This window comes from Bufo gargarizans, chromosome 9, assembly GCF_014858855.1.
Source record: "Bufo gargarizans isolate SCDJY-AF-19 chromosome 9, ASM1485885v1, whole genome shotgun sequence".
NCBI classification, from domain to species: Eukaryota; Metazoa; Chordata; class Amphibia; order Anura; family Bufonidae; genus Bufo; species Bufo gargarizans.
In genome coordinates, this window is record NC_058088.1 from 187,292,325 (window position 1) to 187,314,483 (window position 22,159).

Here is a 22,159-nt window from a genome sequence, read left to right on the forward strand (position 1 = left end):
CATACGGGCCGCACGAAAATCCTGAGGCCAATTTGAGATACGGTAGTGGCCATATTGGTTGTCACCCAGCTTTCCTAGAGCCCTGTGCAAGGTATATCATTACTCCATTGTAGGCAGACATGCTGATCATTATGCTCCAGCATAACGGCGGCCATGCTGTCACCCAGCTTTCCCAGAAGCAGACAGAACGGAGATATCAGTGTAAGGGGGTGTGCGCGGGACAGCTGCTGTGCCCAGCTCCAGTGCGGCCATATCTGATAGAGCAGGACCCTGTCTCTCCTCCCCTGTCACCTCCCCTCTCCTCCTCCTCTTCGAGCTGCTTCTCCTTCCCTCTGACGTAAAACAGGATTCTCTCCTGTGTCTGCTGGGTATAGGGAAGAGGGGCAGACATTGCAAAAAAAAAGAAAAAAACAAGAAAAACAAGTAGGAGGCGGAGGAGAGAGATGGAGACAAGAGGGCGGGAGGCAGGAAAACAGAGCACTGCTGTCTAAACCAGGCCAAAAATCTTCAGCCTTCTCCTTCTTGCCTCTCCTCAGATCCAGGACAATGTTCCAGGCTGATTCCTCCGCAGCCTCATGGTTGCCGCAGGGACAGACCGACAGTCAAAGACCCTTCAAGAGCAAAGTCGACCAGACCTGCAAGACTTCTGTGGACAGGAGAGGCGCCTGAGGCTGCAGACAGGTAGGGGGGGGGGCCAAAAAAAAAAAGATGTGGGAACGTTGTCGGCGATGGATGTCAAAACATCGCTCCGTTCTTCCTCCCACGCTGTCCTCGATCCCATGCTTTTTGTACGGTACCGGGAGCAGCATGGCAGCGTGGACCGAAACGCGTTCCGTCGACATCCACCCACACGTGTCCCTTCTGCGTCCTGCTGCCCGCCTATTAATGGTTAACTTTGGAACCCGCGTGTGTTTGTGTCGCGTTCTTTCAGCGCCGCCTCACGCTTCTCCTTCTCCTGGCAGAGATGGACCCTTCCGGGACGCTCTGGCAGTTTCTCCTGCAGTTGTTGGAGGAGCAGAGTCACCGGCACCTCATCTCCTGGACGTCCAACGACGGGGAGTTCAAGCTTCTGGACGCTGAGGAGGTGGCGCGGCTGTGGGGCCTGCGTAAAAACAAGACCAACATGAACTACGACAAGCTCAGCCGAGCTCTGAGATATTACTACGACAAGGTGAGAACGCCCCCCCCCAAAATGGGGCTGTTGAGTTATTTCTGTTTTCGGGAAAGTTGGGTGACTTACAATATGGCCGGCACTCACCTGGGCTCTTGCCTATGTATGTCTAGTCCCATTTCATGGGACAGATGTGTCTTCAGATGGCGGCAGACTCTGGAACCCCCTACAGCCTAGACCACCATAGGAATCGTTCCGTAGAGGCGGGGTTACAGCTGTAATACATCCCCTGAGGAGCAGTAATGGCCACTGTATTTGTCGGCATCCAGCTTTCCAGAACTAGGAATATCTAGGAAGATGACATACGGGGAGAAGTTAGTTGCTTATCTGTGACATTGGGGGGGGGGGGGGGTCATAGAACAGGTCATCTGCCTATACAGCAGAAGATGGAACCAACCGAGGCTTGGCCCCCACTTTCTATGGGCCCCAGAGCAGCCACATGCCCAGTGGTCGTAGTAGGTGCAGCAAATGACGACCCTTACTACATCCAAATAGATAAGAGGTCAGCCATTTTCTTGTGGCCCGGGTAACAGCCCTTTATTATTAATATTTTACTTTATAGATGGTTTCCCTTTAAGGGGTCGGATTATTTTTTTTAAGTATTTAGACTAAAGCAAAAAACAGGATGAGTGAGTCATGGGTGGTCACTGGCCAGACTAGGATTACAATTTTGAAAGAGACCAGGCCCCTTTAAGAAAAAAGAATTGAGCCGTTGACCATAGCAACTGATGACATCACTGCTCTCAATTTCATCACTGCATTGGAAAAAAAACAAGTTTCTTCTGATTGGTTGCTATGGGTCACTCATTTGACCTGCCTATAGCAACCAGTCAGTGTTCTTTTTCTGGCTGTAATCTGTTTGGTTGCTATGGGTAAATATGAATTTTTGGTTGCTATGGGTAAATGTAGATTTTTGATTGCTATAGGTAAATATTCATTTTTGGTTGCTATGGGTAAGTATTGATTTTTGGTTGCTATGGGTAAATATTCATTATCGGTTGCTATGGGTAAATATTCATTTTTGGTTGCTATGGGTAAATATTCATTTTTGGTTGCTATGGGTAAGTATTGATTTTTGGTTGCCATGGATAAATATTCATTTTAAGTGGCCTCTAGTGTTGTCCGGAGCAGCCAATCAGAATGCCAATCAGCTGCGAGCTGATTGGTTGTTAGGAGGGGGGGGGGGCTCCTCTACTTTTTTGTCATATATGGAGACCACAGCAGGTTTCTTGCAGACGTCCGGTGAATGTCAATGACGGCCTGGGATCCGAGACGTCACCAATGCTCTCATATGTATCTATGACCTTTTCGGTAGACCATTGTGACTGTAATTCCCCTTTAAATGGTGACACATATCCTTAAAGGGTGGTTCCATTTTTATGTAAATGTGATGTAAATTTTTATGTGCATAAAGCTTAAAGGGGTTTTCTACTAACGACGCTTATCCTCTGCCTAAAAAGAATGCCGGGACCCCCCGGTGATCACGAAGATGGAGCCGTCCTCTATCAGAATGGGTATGAGTGACCACCGTTCTGTTCATCGACAGAGGTGAAAGGAGTGGTGGTCACACATGCACACCACTGCTTCATGCCCATAGTGGAGGCCGGGACCCCTGTTTTTGTGATTCCTGGGGGTCTCAGCTCTAGTACCCTCCAGTGATCAGGCCCTATCCTGTGGGATATATGTCATGAATGGAAAACCCCTTTAAAAAGTATAAATATATGACCCCCGTGACCTTTACTAAGTGCTATAATTGGGGTTCTGAGTCTCGAGTGATGACCTTGGGGTTTGGTGGGAAAACCTCCTTAATGTGTAATAACTAAAAGTTATTGAGTCAAATCCTGACTCGTTCCAAGATCTCTGCTTGCTGTCAGTGAATAGAATAGCTTACATTCAGAGGCTAAATTCAGCGGTCAGACCCATCCATATATTGAGAGTTTTGTTTTTGTTTTTTTAAATCTGAATTTTTGTAAATAAATGTATTTTCGTCTTTTTTAGAACATTATTAAGAAAGTCAGCGGCCAAAAGTTTGTGTACAAATTCGTGTGTTACCCGGATCCCGGCAGCGGAGAACCTTCCAAGGAAGACACCAAATGTAGGGAGTCTGTGAATGAACTCCCCCAGACCCCGAAACCTGGAGACAACTCTCCCTTTGTCCCCAAGATGGTGAGGAGCAGCTCCAAGACTAGCCGCAATGAGTACATGCGCTCTGGCCTCTACTCCACCTTCACCATCCAGTCGTTGCAAGCTCCGCCCAGTGCGCAGCAGACCAAGGCTAACAAACCGGACATCTTGCCTCCAGCAGAAGCTCCTCCCCTACCAGAGGCCAAAGGTCAAAGCATCAGCATCCCTTCGTATGAGGCCGCGGAGCAGGACGATGGAGATCTCTCCTTGGAAGTCAACATCCATAGCTCCAAGGAACTGCAGCTCCATGTAATGTCAATAGACGTATGGGCAGTAGATATCAGGGGGTAGCATAAAGGAAATGGGACCCTTCACCCCGTTTTATGCAACTCCCACTATGGCAGAAAAGGTGGGCAAGGCTCTTGGTCATGCCACCCTTCATAGTAAAGAAAGAAGGACATTGGGCTGTTGGGCTGGTCCGAGGGTGCCGATGGGCATTGAAGATGGGACCAAGCCATGACTTGAAGAACGTTTGGGTTCCCCTAGGTTCCCAGGCCCAGGTGGGACACAACCTCAGCTTCCTCTATACTTAAAGTCATGCTTCTCTCATTGGACCCTTTAGCAACCGCTGGGTCTACTAATGTGGAGTGTTTGCCCTAGTCTACTAGCAGAACCAACCCAACACATTTACCCGACTGGGCTTTCAAGCCCAGGTAGGACAATTACCTCAGCCCCCTCCATACTTACAGCCATGCTTCTCTCATTGGGCTCTATAGCAACCATAGGGTCTACTAATATGGAATGTTTGCCGTAGTCTATAAGTATAACCAACTCAACATGGGCTTTTAAGCCCATGTAGGACAACTACCTCAGTCCCTTCCATACTTACAGCCATGTTTCTCTCATTGGGCCCTATGGCAATCGTAGGGTCTATTAATGTGGAACATTTGCTCTAGTCTACAAGTAGAACCAACCCAACAGGGGCTATTTGCCCCACCGGGCTTTCAAGCCCAGGTGGGACAACTACTTCAGACCCCTCCATAGTCATGCATCTCTCATTGGGCCCTATAGCAATCATAGGGTCTACTAATGTCGAACATTTAGCCTAGTCTACAAGTAGAACCAACCCAACACAGGCTATTTGCCCCATCAGGCTTTCAAGCCCAGGTGGGTCAACTACTTCAGCCCTCTCCATACTTACAAGGATTGACTCTACTAATGTGGAACGTTTGCCCGTCTACAAGTAGAACCAACCCAACATGGGTTATTTGGCCCATCGGGCTTTCACCAACTTTGGGGAATTGTCTTAGGGAATTTTGAGAACTTGAACACATGTATCTGGTCTCATCTTCTGTCATCCTGTATGTTTTACTTTTTTTTCTTAGGTCACAGTTGATCCACCAACTCCTGTCATCAAGGTGGAGGACCCTCTAGAAGAGACCTCAACAGATGTCGAGGACTTCTCGGAATCCCAGGTCTTTCTTACGTCTTTACCAGATTTGAAGACCCCGACTTCTGACCAGCCGCTTGCCCAGGAGATTTTGGTAGTCATCAACTCACCAGAGACGGAGGAAGAAGTGAAGGAGAGGACGGATTTTCAAGAGGAGGTGAAGAAGGAGGACACAACTCCACCGGTGTCATCTCCTGAAGGAGGACAGCCCATGAAAGGGAAAAAGCCAAAGGACTTGGAAATACCGTTCTCTTCTGTGATAGCACCAGAGAAGATGAACGCTGCTGTGAATTCCTTGCTGGCTCCTGGGAGTGCATCTTCTGTCATAACTTCTCATTCACTGGTAAGACAGATGTCACCAAGAAATGGTTGAGATGATCGAGAAGGTGTAATCAGGTGGGGTCCTAGAGTTAGGACCCATGGTGCCCCACTGAATAGCATAACAATCACAACAGTTATTTATATCCTATGGTATACTTCAGAGCTGCATTCACAATTCTACAGGCTTCAGAGCTGAATCTCCCAACATTCCCTGCTGTTTCAGGAGATTTGGATTCTGGGGCATGCCATCATTGCACCAGTCATCTGATATCAGTAAACTTACCTTCCCCTTTGTATTATAGGAGTTCAGCTTACCTGTTAGGGGAGTGTCTGTCAACAAGCCTGCTGACAGTTTCCAATGACAACCTGTAGAATAGTGAATGCAGCTCTGGAGACAGCTCAGAGGATGTAACTCAGGTTCAGAGTTATTCAGCTTAATGGATGTCTGGCAATATGTTATTCATGTCCATTCTTATCAGAGTCTTAGGCTGCCCTGCTCTGTCCATCCCCCATGCTTTACACTGCATGCAGGGTAGATAGATACAACAGATTCAAATACCCAGAGAGGGCAATGCTCCAATAAGATGCAAAAGAATCCCTAACAGAGCAGAGTGTTTCAGGAGAGGAGTTTGCTGGTCTTCTTAGATACTGATAGTGGACTGAGCTGGGCAAGCAGCACAGAGTATTTCAGGAGGCTACTTTATTTCCATTTACCATATCTCATGTGATGGTCATGGGGCTGCATATGACAGGGGCAGTGTCATGATGGTTGAAAGTTAGGAGGGCAAAAACTAATAGGGGAAGAGGTAGGGCCCCCAGCAGCACAGAGTATTTTAGGGGACAATGGACCTGTACCTAACTGCCGTTATTTGCAAATCAAATAACACCTTGAGGTTCACCTTATACCCCGGTATGTGGTATATGATGAGTCTGGGTGTTGTCCGGGGGCCTCTTCTGCCTGTTCTTCTAGATAAAGATCTGATCCTTTATAGAAATCCCATCTTGTCATGAATATTCATAGGCAGCAGTAGAGATCCCAGCCTAGCGGGAACGGAAGAACTCCGACTACATCTCATTCTTCAATCTGTACACAACAATGGTGCACGTGCCTATCAGGATATGGCGGCCGGAAAGTGCGCCATTGTTTCCAAGCAGATCCTGACAAACGTATTGATTTCTTTTTCAGACGCCTCTACTGCTCACGCCAAGCTCTCTCCCTCCTTCTATCCACTTCTGGAGCACGCTCAGCCCCATAGCTCCTCGAAGTCCAGCAAAGTTGTCCTTCCAGGTAAGATCTGCCGTTGTAGTTGTGTCTCTGGATGGAACAGCTTTGGCAACTGCCCTACGACCCTTGCAGGGCCTATAGGCTTTGCGGGCAAGGGAACAGTTTCTTTCTCTATATGGCTTTTACTTTATGACTATCACTCCCATCGAACCTCAGGATGGAGCACAGATTTTATATATATATATATTTTTTAATTGTTCACTGTCGCTCTCTACTGCAGCAGAAGTGAGGGGAGCATAGAGACAGTCAGGGGCCGGCTCCAGGTTCATGTGGGCCCTTGGGCGAGAAATCTCAGTGGGCCCCCTTGTGGCATTTGTCAAATGTCACCACGGCATCTAAGAGTGTTAAAAAAACGGAAGAGCGGGCTTCCTGCTCAGACGCGCCTTCCCCCAGAGGAGATCGAAGAAAGCACCCTGTTCTAAAAATGAGCCGCAGCCTGTACTAGGCTTCCAGGCTCATTATTAGTATATCCCAGCTCGGGCCACTAGGTGGCAGCACTGAACTGTGATATAGTGATTTCTATACAGAATAATGGAGCAATTTCCATTACGGTCCATTCACACGTCCGCAAATGGGTCTGCATCCGTTCCGCAATATCGGGAATGGGTGTGGACCCATTCATTCTCTATGGGGCCGGAAGAGATGCAGAGAGCACACTGTGTGCTCTCCGCATCCGCATTTCCGGAACCCGGCCCCGAACTTCCGGGCCGCGGCTCCGCCAAAAAATAGAACGTGTCCTATTCTTGTCCGCAATTGCGGACAAGAATAGGCTGTTATATGGGGGGTGCCAGCCGGGTGTGTATTGCGGATTCGCAATACACTGCGGACGTGTGAATGGACCCTTATTCTGTATAAGTTGCAATCTGATGAAAAGTAATAAAAGTTTTGAAAATATAAAAAAACTTAAAAAGTTAAATCACCCCACTTTCCCCAAAATAAAAATAAACAAAAAAAGAATAACATTATGGGCATCGTCACATGCGAAAACACCTATACTATTAAAATATATTAAAAAAAGGTTAGCCCATATGGTGAAGGATGTAGCATAAAAAGATAAAAAAAAGGTTGATGTGCCGTTTTTTTATCACTTTATCTCCCAAGAAAATTGAATAAAAAGTGATCGAGTCATACACACCCCAAAACGGTATTGTCCAAAAAAAGACAGATTTCCCTTAAATGAGCCCCCACACATCTCCGTAGACATAACTATAAAAAAAGGTTATGGGGGTCACCGGGGAACAGGGGTTCTGTTAGGGTTGCCACCTTTCCCAACCAAAAATAATAGTTACACAAATTAAAAAGGTCGGTGTGTCTATTTAAGGCTTATTTAGCCTTTATTTTTTAATGATTTTGCTGGAATTTAAACTCACAGCCTTCTACATTAAAGTCAAGAACCTTAACCACTGAGCTATAGAGCTTCATGTTAACCTGCAGTAACTATATTATGGCTAAAAACCTCAGTAGTAGTTTCCCACATATTATGCATTCATATATATCAGAGGTATGAATTTATATATATATTTTTTGTAATTACACATTTATGTTGTGCCATACATTTTTTTACAATTACTAAAAACATAAATAAAATGATACTTCTGCTGTATAGGAATGCCTAATACATGAGAAACTACTATAAGGTTTTTCTGTCATAGCTTAGCATTGAGCTCAATAGCTCAGTGGTTAAGGTTCTTGAATGTAGAAGGTTGTGAGTTCAAATTCCAGCGGGAACATTTTAGAAAGAGAGGCTAATTAGACTTAAATACACAGGGTGTTCCCAAGCTTTGTCATGGTCATAGCACTGATTCCATATCCCGACTCTTCGAGATTCCCCACTGTTCAGCGATCTGCGATTAGACCTGAGTGGGCCCCCCCAAGAGCAGTGGGCCCTAGCACTTGCCCTGCTTTGCTGGGTGCTGACTTCGGCCCTGAAGACAGGGATCGGGGATCCCTAAATAGGTACTTTTTCCCAAATAGGCAGGTTTGGAGGGTCCATGATGAATTCCTCGTATCACCCTAATCTTTCTTAATTCTAGTTCCCAACAAATGGAAGCAACCAGATCCACATCCCAACCCTCAGTGTTGATGGACTATCCACCCCTGTTGTCCTTTCACCAGGACCTCAGAAGCCATAAGGAACCCACAGAGCTGTGACCTCCAAGTTCACCATAAGGACATAATACCTTGTCTGTTCACCGAACCATCTTTGGGCGGCTCTTACCTGTTGACCGAGATGTATAGTTCTTGTGTTGTGATATCTACATGGACGCAGCCTGCTTTTTGCCTATGGCAGTTCCTTCGCCTGTAAACAAGAAGACCCACCATGGGAATCCAGATGATAACTAGCCCAGTGCGTGGCCCGCCACACAGAAGATGTCCCTGCATCCATGGTGGTTGATTGCCAAGTAATGTGCGGTTTTCTAGAGGAACAATAGTTGCCGCATTCTCTTTATGAAGACAAGCCTCCTTATATTCCTCAAGAGGGTGCCACCACCAAGTCCAATGTCATCATCCATGGTTGAGAGCCACCTCTGATAAGAATGGCCACTTGGTTCTCAAGGGGAAATAATGTTATCATGTTAACCAACTCCTTATTGTATCAACACATGGCACTAGATGTGGCCTTGTCAACTTGGTGTGATTGACATAAATATGTTCTCCATCAACTTGGAGCCTCCAACTTGGCTACATTTTCAGATGTATGATCATCACATCATACAAGTGAAGAACTTTAAAAAAAATTAGTCTATAAAGTTATTTTCATACTTGGAGATGGAGGTCATTATGATGTAGACCAAACATCTGAAAGAAGTAAGATGGAAATGGTGAACATCTCCAGGACATCCAGCTGGCCAGGATGATGGACAGTTCTTGAGGATACAAAGAGGTCATGCTGGATTAAAGGTGGCTGCCACTTGAGGAACAGAAGACTTCTAGCCCTTTGAGGAAATATGGTTTCCAGGTAGATAAGAGAATGTCCTTGGAATTATAAGAATATGGGTCCACTTTCTCCAGGATGTCTGGAACCTTTTTGATAGCACTTAGCACAGGCGGTCTGTTGGCGCTTTCTTGTGCGTTATTGCTAAAATCGCACAGACGTCGCAGATCTCTATATTTCGGGAGTGTGAAAATCTTTCTTATATTGTTACCGAGATTCTGGAACACAGTCTCTCACACCTTTACCGAGTTGTCTCCTCACCTCCTTCTTGAGAAGCAGAAAGTTCAGCCACTGATGAAGATAAGACTATATTTAGACTTTATGTTGCTACCCTTTTTTCGGGTTACATTTCTCGTTTCCTCTTTAATGTTTTGTTTTTCCGGATCCTGCTTTTATAGTGTCCCTCCACCTTCTTTCAGGTTACGTGGATAACTGATGCATGTTCTGAATAAGAGTAGACTAGAACAGTGGTGGGCAACCATCCAATCAGAAAACCAAAAGGGGTCAAGTATCTGATTTTTAATTTATTTCTGATTTAAGGATGGGGGGCTCTGATTGTCAGAGGTGAAATACTTATTGCACCTCATTTTTTGCCCCCCTCCTTTTCGATGGCTGATTGGGGTAGGTCATCTTTGTTCTAGAATGTGGCTTTTAGATATTCTTTATTTCTTAAGGCAAATGAAATTGATTTCATTATTTCTTGTTGAGTAGAAAGCAGCTACACCACTTCCCACTTATCATGGAGGCCATAATTACTTCTCCAATTTCACATAACCACCATCCTAAAATATTATCTGACCCTTATGTTGTTTCATGGAGACATCACCTTTTCTCATCTTATCGTCCACCCCATATCTGATGAAGTGCTCTAGATTACGGTATCTCATTCTTTACTAACCTCTGTCTGTCTCTGCAGATTCTATAAATATCACCAATCTCTTCAGTTCTTCTACCCATAATATATCCATCTAAATGCTACCAATCTCTCACCCTTATGCCATACCTTTAGATTCTCTCATCAATATCTAAATCCAGACATCAGTTATGTCTGTATAATCTCATCCATTTCTAGATTATCTAGATCAATCACTCTAGATCACTTTCTTTAACATACCTATCCCTGGATCCATCATCCATATCTCTAGATTATCTGTATCATCATCCACACCTCTAGTCATCTATAGATTCTCTTTTTCACAATTCATATCTGTAGATCCATCATCCATATCTCTAGATTGTCTAAATCATTATCCATATTTATATAGTCTCAGTCATCATCCATACCTCTAGATTGCCTCAGTCATCATCCACATGAATCGACCATATCTCTAAATTTATCATTCATACATTAGATCAGTCATCCATATCTCATGATTCATCATCCATATATCTAGATCTTTCATCCATTTCACTAGGTTATCTAAATTATCATCCATATTCTCATAATATTATTATTATTTATCATCCACAGCTCTAGTTTGTGCCAGTCATCAGCCACCTCGCATTTATACCTCTAGATTCTCTAATTCATCATCCATATCTCTAGATCAATCACGTATATCCCTAGATCCTCTAATTTGTGATCCATATCTGTAGATTCATCATCTATATCTTTGTATTCTCATTCACTAGCTGGATCTCTAGATCCATCTTTCAGATCTCTGGATTGTCTTCAGTTATCATCCAAATGTCTAGGTCAATCATCTGTATCTCTAGATTCTCAAATTCGTCATCTATATTTCTAGATCTGTCATCTATATCTTTGTATTATCATTCATTATCCATATCTCTAGATCCATCATTCATATGTCTGTATTGTCTCAGCCATCATCTATATCTCTCAATCAATCATGTATATCTCTAGATTCTCTAATTCATCAACCATATCTCTAGATCCATCACCCATACCTCTAGATCCATCATACATATCTCTGAATCAATGTTCCATATCTCAAGAGTCATCCTCCATACTTTCAGATCATTCTTATATATCTCAAGAGTCAGCATCCATATCTCTAGATCTATCATTCATATCTGTAAATCAAATCAGTTTTCCATGTCTCAAGATTCATTATCCATACCTTTAGATCAATCTTCTATATCTCAAGATTCATATCCATATCTCTAGATCTATCACCCATTTCTCTAGATTATCTAAATCATCACCCATATCTCTAATTTCTTTGATCATCATCCAAATGTTTAGGTCCATCATCTATACCCCTAGATTCTCTAATTTGTCATCCATATCTTTAGATTCTTTATCTATATGCTTGTATTCTCATTCATCATCTGTATCTCTAGAACCATCACGCATATCTCTGGATTGGTCCAGGCATCATCTGGTCTTTCGATCGATTGTCCATACCTCTAGATTCTCCAATTCACCATCCATGTCTCTAGATCCGCCATCGATATCTCTAAGTCAATCTTCCATATCTCAAGATTCATCCTCCAGATCTATCACCCATTTCTCTAGATTATCTAAATCCTCACCCGTATCTCTATTCTTATTCATCTTCCACATTTCTAGATTACTTTGATCATCGTCCAAATGTTTAGGTCCATCATCTATACCCCTAGATTCTCTAATTCGTCATCCATATCTCTAGATCCCCCATCCATATCTCTAGATCCGCCATCCATATCTCTTCGTCAATCTTCCATATCTCATGATTCATCCTCCATATCTCTAGATCTTTCATCCCTATCTCTAGATTATCTAAATCATCACCCTCATCGCTATATTCTTAATCCTAATCCACGTTTTCCAGATTACCTCGGTCATCGTCCAAATGTCTAGATCCATAATATATATCCCTAGATTCTCGAATTCACCATCCGTGTCTCTAGATCCATCTTCCACCTCTCTAGATTGTCTCGCTCATTGCTTAGCTCTTTCTAGATTGCTGCTTTCTATACTTTCACTGTATATAATCTATCTGACGTTGTTTTTGTGCCCCCCCCCCCCCCCCCCCCACCTCCTCTTTCTTGATAACCAATCATGGAACAGTTTGTATCTCACATTCCCTTCTCGGTGGGTCAAGTTCCACCTATTCCAAAGAACTCCTCAGGAATGTTCCACAGATGCCAGACAGAGGGGGAGCCCAGTGACGCCCCCTAAACATAAACATTTCAGGGCGACATATTTTTTATTTACTGGGGTGTGTGGTCTCTGCGGCTCTCCCTCGCCTTTCCTAAGGCCTTTCTCTATTAACCGCAGGGGCGTCTTGTCCTTGAAAGGGCTTCTGGGAAAAAATTACCATTTTCCTACACAGCCTGACCATATGTGCAGAGTTCACACCGGGTGGCGGGCTGTGTCCTCCAGGGGTTTCACCGGCTTAGTATCTAATGTAAAACTTTGCCTTTGCTGCTGAAATTTCCAAGCACAAGACTGTCTGTGTGCTTTATTTTTTTTAATTTTTTTTGCAAAACTTTTTTAATGTCTGCGAAGAGGTCGTGTATATACTCCTTATAGAAATGCGCAAAAGACCTGGTGCGAAAGGGGCTATTTCTTTTTCGTAATGGAAATCCTTTTTGTTTTCAACCACTTTCTCCTTTAAAATTGATTGGTCAGTATTCTTCCTCTACTTAAAGGGATGCAGGATTAGTAAAGGGGGTCTGTTTTTTTTTTTTCTTCTATCTTTTCCTGAAACAGCGCCACGCATGACCGTAGGCTGTGTCTAGTATTGCAACTTGACCTCATGCACTTGAGCTGCAATACCTTACACAGCCCATGAAGAAGAGTGGCGCTGTTTTTCTTTTTTGTTGCAAATGTGCCCCTCCCGATTTTTTTTCTTAAATACTGTAAATTATGCATGAAAAATTGCATACACCTTAATGTAATAGGATATTTTCTTTCTTGGTCCGCTAGCAGCTGAAAGGTTAATTTTCATGGTTATGTTTTGTGTGGAGAATAAGAGTGTCCTTCGAAGGCGAAGGCTTTGTGGTGACAGGGATTCGGTCAAATTATGACCTCGTGGCCATTGCAAAAAGGAAAAAATCTGACATGGCCCTTAAAGGGTTAAATTAGGGAGTGAATAATGCTCCCACATTCAGAGTTTCAAGGGGAGGCGGCGTATTTAGAGGGATATATAATATATCTGGCATCCAGCTGAAAAGGACTTTTGGGTGGAGCATATTTTAGTCAGATATATGATATATCTAGCACCCAACTGAAAAGGACATTTGGGTGGAGCATATTTGGCGAGATATATGATGTATCTAGCACCCAACTGAAAAGGACAATTGGGTGGAGCATATTTGGCGAGATATATAATATATCTAGCACCCAACTGAAAAGGACATTTGGGTGGAGCATATTTTAGTGAGATATATGATGTATCTAGCACCCAACTGAAAAGGACAATTGGGTGGAGCATATTTGGCGAGATATATAATATATCTAGCACCCAACTGAAAAGGACATTTGGGTGGAGCATATTTTAGTGAGATATATGATGTATCTAGCACCCAACTGAAAAGGACAAATGGGTGGAGCATATTTGGCGAGATATATAATATATCTAGCACCCAACTGAAAAGGACATTTGGGTGGAGCATATTTTAGTGAGATATATGATATATCTAGCACCCAACTGAAAAGGACATTTGGGTGGAGCATATTTTAGCGAGATATATGATATATCTAGCACCCAACTGAAAAGGATATTTGGGTGGAGCATATTTGGCGAGAAATATTATATATCTAGCACCCAACTGAAAAGGACATTTGGGTGGAGCATATTTGGCGAGATATATAATATATCTAGCACCCAACTGAAAAGGACATTTGGGTGGAGCATATTTGGCGAGATATATAATATATCTAGCACCCAACTGAAAAGGACATTTGGGTGGAGCATATTTTAGTGAGATATATGATATATCTAACACCCAACTGAAAAGGACATTTGGGTGGAGCATATTTGGCGAGATATGTCTGGCATCCGGCTGAAAAGGACTTTTGGGAGGAACACTGCCCATTAGCTTCTAACAACCAATCAGCATTGCTGACAGTTCTCCCAGCAGTGTTGATTGGCTTAGAGAAGCAAATGTTCACTGTACTCCTACCAAATGTCCATTTCAGCTGGATACCAGGCACCTCTGGTCCTGGGAGCCGTATAGTGATTGTAGCACTTAGCACCCACTAGTTTAACCCTTTACGGTTGTCAGTGGTGTATGCACAAGTAAGGTGATAAAACGGGTCATCCATAAAAATGCCATGTTGAAATATACCCAGCGAATTGCCCCCTCCCTCCATTTTTTGTGCCCGATATGTACAATCTGCCTGGTGCTGTGTGACGTATGACAAATGCCCTGTATGGGTCCTGGTGGCTCAGGGGGGCCCAAGAGCTCCATTGCCACTTAATAGGTCACCACTTCTATAAATGGCATGTGTTAATTTGGGGCCCTTGGTACAAATTTTGCATCGGGGGCCCAAGTCCTGTCATTGCTGCTAGCTCTATGCAGACATCATATATATTATAAAGCACCGTCACGTTATATATTATATTTATGATACAGTCTAATTACCATGGATTCTCTTAAAGGCACGCTAATCTCAGAGGTATTTATGTGCTACACAGAGGTGTACTTTATCTTTAAAAGAATGGCGGGGCGTCGTCAGGCGTAAAACGGGGAGAAGGAAAGGAGTAAAGGGAGTTTAAAGAATGGTGAATTCTGCAGGCAGACTTCATAGGCTATTTTTATACGGTCATTCCTTACTATATTACGCAATTTATTATGGGGGTATAGCCCTTTTAAAATTGCCCTCACCCCATGACGAGGGTAGGGGGCGCTACTATTAAAACTTACCAAAATGTGTGAGTGTGTATGTCTGGATAAAATGTCACTTTTTGCATGAACTCTACGACCAGCGAGGTCTTGTCCAAAAATTTCAATGCCTGTGCTAAACAGGAACCTTATGAATGGCGCCTTTGGGGCGGCGACAGTTTTGCACTGTTGTCTGGGTTGGCGTCATACTTTCTGCTTCATCGCTAGGGCGATTTATGCCAGTGGAGGGCTGCACTAGTAGTTGGTTGGTTGGGCATGTGCCCAGGTAAGATGGCGGATGTTTTGCACCTATCGACGGGTCCCTGTGGCAACCATGGGGTCTGTAGAGTGAGAGGGCCGGGTAAGCTTGGTCCTATCTCTCCTTGGCATGGATGGTGTAAACCTGTCTCTTTATGGGCTCTATGTTGGCAAACAAGGCAAGGGTGGGCAGACGGCCCATCACACCCTACAACGGGTAATAGGACCAGAACAGTATTTGGAGGGTGTAGTGGCATGAACCAGTCGGGGACCCTGTAGGGAGCTCATTTATGAAATAAAAGATTGAGGGATTGCCAGTACAACCAATCAAGTTACTGCATTACTTTTCTTGTCATCTGATTGGTTATCACAGACGACCCCTCTATTTTTCATACAGGACTTTGCACGCGTGTCCACACATTTAAGGGTGTCCGCCTTATAGTGCACATAATGTACCACAATAGGTCAAAATGTACATAGCTATGTTGGGTTTGTGTTTGTTTGTTTTTTTGTATGATTTTGCCTCTTCAACCAAAGCAGCATATTGCAGCCTCATATCTGTATAGTTCAGTGTTCTGATTGGCTCGCAATGCTGGCCAGTTGGTTAAAAGCCATATTAACATCCAGCGTCCATGATTTTATGGGATTTGTGTTTCTTAGTTCAAAGGAAAAAAATCTGATTACTAAAGCAGGCTGACGCTGCCTGACTCCTCCTGTCCTCCTCAGCTGACAGTCTGGTTACAAACTTGCCTATACTGGTGTTTCCAATGCTCAGACACTTCCCATGTTAACATCCAGCATCCATGAGTTCAGGGGTTTAATGTTTCTTGGTTCAAGAAAAAAAAATCTGATTACTAAAGCAGGCTGACGCTGCCTGACTCCTCCTGTCCTCCTCAGCTGACAGTCTGGTTACAAACTTGCCAATACTGGTGTTTCCAGTTCTCAGACACATCCCATGTTAACATCCAGCATCCATGAGTTCAGGGGTTTAATGTTTCTTGGTTCAAGAAAAGAAAATCTGATTACTAAAGCAGGCTGACGCTGCCTGACTCCTCCTGTCCTCCTCAGTTGACACTCTGGTTACAATGGAACCATTTGCCAATACTGGTGTTTCCAATGCTCAGACACATCCCATGTTAACATCCAGCATCCGTGAGTTTAGGGGTTTAATGTTTCTTGGTTCAAGAAAAAGAAAAATCTGATTACTAAAGCAGGCTGACGCTGCCTGACTCCTCCTGTCCTCCTCAGCTGACAGTCTGGAACCACTTGCCAATACTGGTGTTTCCAGTGCTCAGACACATCCCATATTAACATCCAGCATCCATGAGTTCAGGGGTTTAATGTTTCTTAGTTCAAGAAAAAAAAAATCTGATTACTAAAGCAGGCTGACGCTGCCTGACTCCTCCTGTCCTCCTCAGCTGACAGTCTGGTTACAATGGAACCATTTGCCAATACTGGTGTTTCCAATGCTCAGACGCATCCCATGTTAACATCCAGCATCCATGAGTTCAGGGGTTTAATGTTTCTTGGTTCAAGAAAAAGAATCTGATTACTAAAGCAGGCTGACGCTGCCTGACTCCTCCTGTCCTCCTCAGCTGGCAGTCTGGTTACAAACTTGCCAATACTGGTGTTCCAGTGCTCAGACACATCCCATGTTAACATCCAGCATCCATGAGTTTAAGGGTTTAATGTTTCTTGGTTCAAGAAAAAGAATCTGATTACTAAAGCAGGCTGACGCTGCCTGACTCCTCCTCACTCGTCTGGTTGCTCTGACTGCCTTACAAGCAATGTCATATCTTGTCAGACGGCATGTCCTGAGCAACCAGGCTTTCTCAGATTACTTAGAACTTTGCCTAGAAAACCAAATAAGGTGTGGAGGTAGCAAAGGGGGCAAGGAGCATGCCAGTACTCAAGCCACATCTTGTGCTGTATAGTAATCAGATATTTGTAAAATCAGTGAAGAACCCCTTTAAAACACCTCCATTCCCTCTGCACATTGGAAGCAGCATTTTGGTGCAACCTGTGGCCCTCCAGTGGTTGTGAAACACAGTTACACCCCTGGTCAAGAGGACTTGGGCCCCTTAGGCTCCCGCGGTGACAATACATACTCCTTTCCTGGGGTTATCTTATTGATGCTCTCATATTGGGTGGCACATTTCAGGCACTTAGCTATGTTACAGTTCCACATGTTATGCTCTTCAGGAGGCGCATCCGTTTTTTGTCCCTGATGCCCTCCTTGTATATATTTAGTATTTAATTTTATTATTATTTTATTGTAACCCATTGGTTTGTCAGGGGCAAATCCTTTGTATGAATCTAGAACCCACCCGCAAGCCTTCCCCATCCCCCCTCCAATTTCAATCAATTTGAGTCAATTTTGAACCCCAGTTAGGGAGGGATATAACACTTTTAGTTGGTCATTGTATATGGATTTGTCTCCTGGAGTTGTCTCCTGTTGGGTGCTGGGCCCAGCTGTAGACCCTAAAGATCCAAAGTAGACCAGGGTTGGAGCCAATTTGCCTAGAAACTGGTGTAAGGTAGCGAGGGCCCATGGCAGATGGACTCCACTCTTCTGCAGGTTCATACCCCCCATCATACGTCATGAAGAGCTCAGTGCTGGTTTGTACCCCTTCTGTTTTAGGTAGGTTAGATAAACCTCTGGATGGTTTCTGTGCCATGTTTGCTAACATTACAGTGCCCATGGAGAGGGGGGGTGCCTTGTTTAGGTTCTCATTATCCACCGGGAACTAACCTTCGCTGGGGCCAACCTTCTCCACAAGCCCCATGTCTGCTGCTCCTTTGGGTTTATGCTTTCTGGGACCTAACTTTTGGATTTGTTTTCCTGGCTGCTAAAAATTCCAAAAAGTCAATTTGGCTCCTGGATTGGTCTAATTAGCTCTCTAGTATCTTGTCTACAGCTTGAAAGACAACTCAGATGGTTGGAACCGATCAATATACCCAAGAAGGCACTTTTGGGCCACCACCAGGTTAGGACCATATATGAGATGTTCTCCGTAGGTTTCTTCTGAATGATGGCCTTCTTGTGCAAGACGATTTGATGGATTACATATATGGAGGTCCATCGCTGATACTTTCAAGACGTAGAAATGCTGCTCTCCCACTGTTGTGCTCCGTTACCTTCTACTTATTATGATGCTGTATCTGTGGGTCAATTTATTGATGCTCAGCCCCGCTGAGATGACCCACAACTGAAATTTTTATTTTATTTTTGATGAATTTAGCTGCTGTGAAATTTTTAGGGTTTGGGGATTTGGGAATTAGGAGGTGGGGGGGGGGGGGGGGGGGGCGATGAATGTGCTTTGTTAGCAGGTCAACAGTCCTCCCAGCTGTCTGGTGGCCATTTTCGTACTCTTTGTGTGCCAAAAAAGTATAGAGTCTATAGGTGGTTTTTCTGTAGCTCTAGGTCAGTTTGAAATTTCATGCAAGATTTTCGTATTTTTCTGATTTTGTTCAGGTGACAAATTCAAGTCTTATGCAATATTTTTGTGAAGTGATTTCCGGATGTGCTCTGTGGAGTCAGCCGCTATAAAGGGAATTTATTATTGACTACGCTGAAGACTCTGACCTTTCTTCTGCCGACTTTAGTGATTATGTTTGTCTAAAAATTTCTGTATGATCTAAACGGAGAAAAAATGACGGCAACAATGACTTGCTTTTGCTGAAAATGTATTCTCATAGCGATATACTTTATTTATTATCAGTTCACGGAACTGAAGGGAAAAAGCAACAATATTTATTAACCGGAGAGATGGAAAACTGTGGATATGGACATTGTAGACACACATCGCCTATCTTCTCTAGTCACTACACAAGCACAACATGTCCTCTTCAGTCACTACACACGGCCATCATCTCCAGTCTCTACACACACGGGCCGTCCCCTCCAGTCACTACACACATCGCCTATCTTCTCTAGTCACTACACACACGGCCCGTCCTCTCCAGTTACTACACACATGGCCCGTTCCCTCCGGTCACTACACACATGGCCCGTCCCCTCCGGTCACTACACACATCGCCTATCTTCTCTAGTCACTATGCACATGGCCTGTCCTCTCCGGTCACTACGCACATGGCCTATCTTCTCTAGTCACTACACAAGCACAACATGTCCTCTTCAGTCACTACACACGGCCATCATCTCCAGTCTCTACACACACGGGCCGTCCCCTCCAGTCACTACACACATCGCCTATCTTCTCTAGTCACTACACACACGGCCCGTCCTCTTCGGTCACTATGCACATGGCCCGTCCCCTCCGGTCACTACACACACGGCCCGTCCTCTTCGGTCACTATGCACATGGCCAATCCCCTTCGGTCACTATGCACATGGCCCATCCTCTCCAGTCACTACACTCACGGCCCATCCCCTTTGGTCACTACACACACAGCTCATCCCCCTTGTCACTACACACGGCCCGTCCTCTCCGGTCACTACACACACAGCTCATCCCCCTTGTCACTACACACGGCCCGTCCTCTCCGGTCACTATACACACAGCTCATCCCCCTTGTCACTACACACGGCCCGTCCCCTCCGGTCACTACACACACAGCTCATCCCCCTTGTCACTACACACGGCCCGTCCTCTCCGGTCACTATACACACGGCACATCCCCTTCGGTCACTACACACGGCTCATCCCCTCCGGTCACTACACACACGACCCATCCCCTTTGGTCACTACACACACGGCCCATGCCCTTTGGTCACTACACACGCAGCTCATCCCCCTTGTCACTACACACGGCCCGTCCTCTCCGGTCACTACACACATGGCCCGTCCTCTCCAGTCACTACACACGCGGCCCGTCCCCTTTGGTCACTACACACACGGCCCGTCCTCTCCAGTCACTACACACACGGCCCGTCCCCTCCTGTCACTACACACACGGCTCATCCCCTCCGGTCACTACACACACGGCTCGTCCCCTCCGGTCACTACACACACGGCCCGTCCTCTCCGGTCACTACACACACGGCCCGTCCCCTCCTGTCACTACACACACGGCCCGTCCTCTCCAGTCACTACACACACGGCCCGTCCCCTCCTGTCACTACACACACGGCTCATCCCCTCCGGTCACTACACACACGGCTCGTCCCCTCCGGTCACTACACACACGGCCCGTCCCCTCCTGTCACTACACACACGGCTCATCCCCTCCGGTCACTACACACACGGCTCGTCCCCTCCGGTCACTACACACACGGCCCGTCCCCTCCTGTCACTACACACACGGCTCGTCCCCTCCGGTCACTACACACACGGCTCGTCCCCTCCGGTCACTACACACAACCTGAGGGTGTCACACTGCACAGTTATGTGACACCTCAGCCCCCCACACACCATTCTCAGATGTCCCTCTCCAGACAGTATTTCTCTCTCTGTGTTCATGTTGATGAAGGGACGCTCTCTCGGGGGTCTCCGTGCTGCTCTCACATGTCTCACTCTTCTGGTCTTGTTCATTTGACTCTTTTATGAAGGCCTTTGAGGACACTGTAAATCATTATATATTGTTATATCTGTAAATATATTTTTAAAAATATTCGCTGTGTCCCGATCTGATATTTCTCACGTCTCTTCTCTGATCTCTGGATACACAGAATATTTCCTGACTGATCTTGGGGGCCATGTGCACCCGCTGTGGTATGTGGCCTGTTGGGGCCTGTCCGATGAAGAACAACCTGATCCTGCAGCGCATGACATAGTGCTATCCAAGTAGAAAGAACACAGTATCAGGGGGCCCCAAACAGGGCCCTTATGATCCTCTGGGTCCATCTGCAATATTATGAAATAAAGGCGAAGCATTGGGCAGTGGATGGCCATCAGGACAAGTGGTGCTCATCAGGATTCTCCTTCAAGGGCCCTGAGAGAATTCCAGAGGGCCCCTTAGATTGCAACCAGGCATTACTCAATGCATTCTGGGGATTCTTGAGTGTTACTGCTCGTTCTGAATATTTTGATCTTATGAATATAATGCCAGTATACAGTGAAGACTGACACCAGCAGGGTAGTAGGATGATATAACTCAACAGTGCAGATATTAATGATTAAGATTGATATATACACACACACACACACACACACACACAGGTTGTCACAGCCCCGCCCCTATTTGGAAATAATTATAAATCTGTACGGTGGACAGATCGTAAAGGCATTGGAAGGAACGTTGTGAACAGGAAGAGGTAAGGAAATCTGTGCAGTGCATGAGGGGACAATGGAGTATATGCCACGGAAAGGTGGAGAGAAGATGTATTATTGCTTAAAGGGAATGTCCAACTTTGAACACCAATTTGTCCTAAATTCTGTCCCGATTAATCTCTTAATATATCTTTATAGCGGTGAGAGCTTTGCTTTTCTGGCACAGAGCTCCAAATCCCCTGCATATACATAAGAGTTAAAGGATAACAATTTGGCTTCCTTCAGACGTCACTAGGGGGAGCTCAGAAGCTTACAGTATACTAATGCATTGTATGTATGCAGTAAGCTCCATAGCTCCCTCCAGTGGTGCATAAAGGGAGTATGCATTTTCTCATTTAAAGAGCACTTGTCAACAGGATCAACCCTCTTTAAAGGGATTTTCTGGGACTTACTGACTTATCCTTAGGTTGAGTATATCAGATCTGCGAGGGTCCAATTCCTGCCCAAGCTGTTTTCAGAAGCTTGGATTGGAGCAGCATTGCAATGACCAGGCAATGCCACTACACAGTGGAAGGAGCTGTGTAGTTTTAGGAGCTGGTTCCAGTGCTGGAGCTTCTGAAAACCAGGTTCAGACCCCTGCAGATCTAATATTGGTACATGGTAAGTG

At 45.0% G+C, this 22,159-nt stretch overlaps 1 protein-coding gene across 1 annotated transcript; it reads left to right on the forward strand.

Moving 5' to 3' along the window:
• The first annotated feature begins 353 nt into the window (after window positions 1-353).
• ELK1 (ETS transcription factor ELK1) lies at window positions 354-16,069 on the forward strand. The gene is made up of 6 exons (XM_044305412.1): window positions 354-681; window positions 963-1,171; window positions 3,170-3,604; window positions 4,681-5,088; window positions 6,253-6,354; window positions 8,385-16,069. Exons 1-6 carry the CDS (start codon window positions 576-578, stop codon window positions 8,481-8,483), a joined length of 1,359 nt encoding a protein of 452 aa, XP_044161347.1. The 5' UTR covers window positions 354-575; the 3' UTR covers window positions 8,484-16,069.
• Window positions 16,070-22,159: the final 6,090 nt, after the last annotated feature.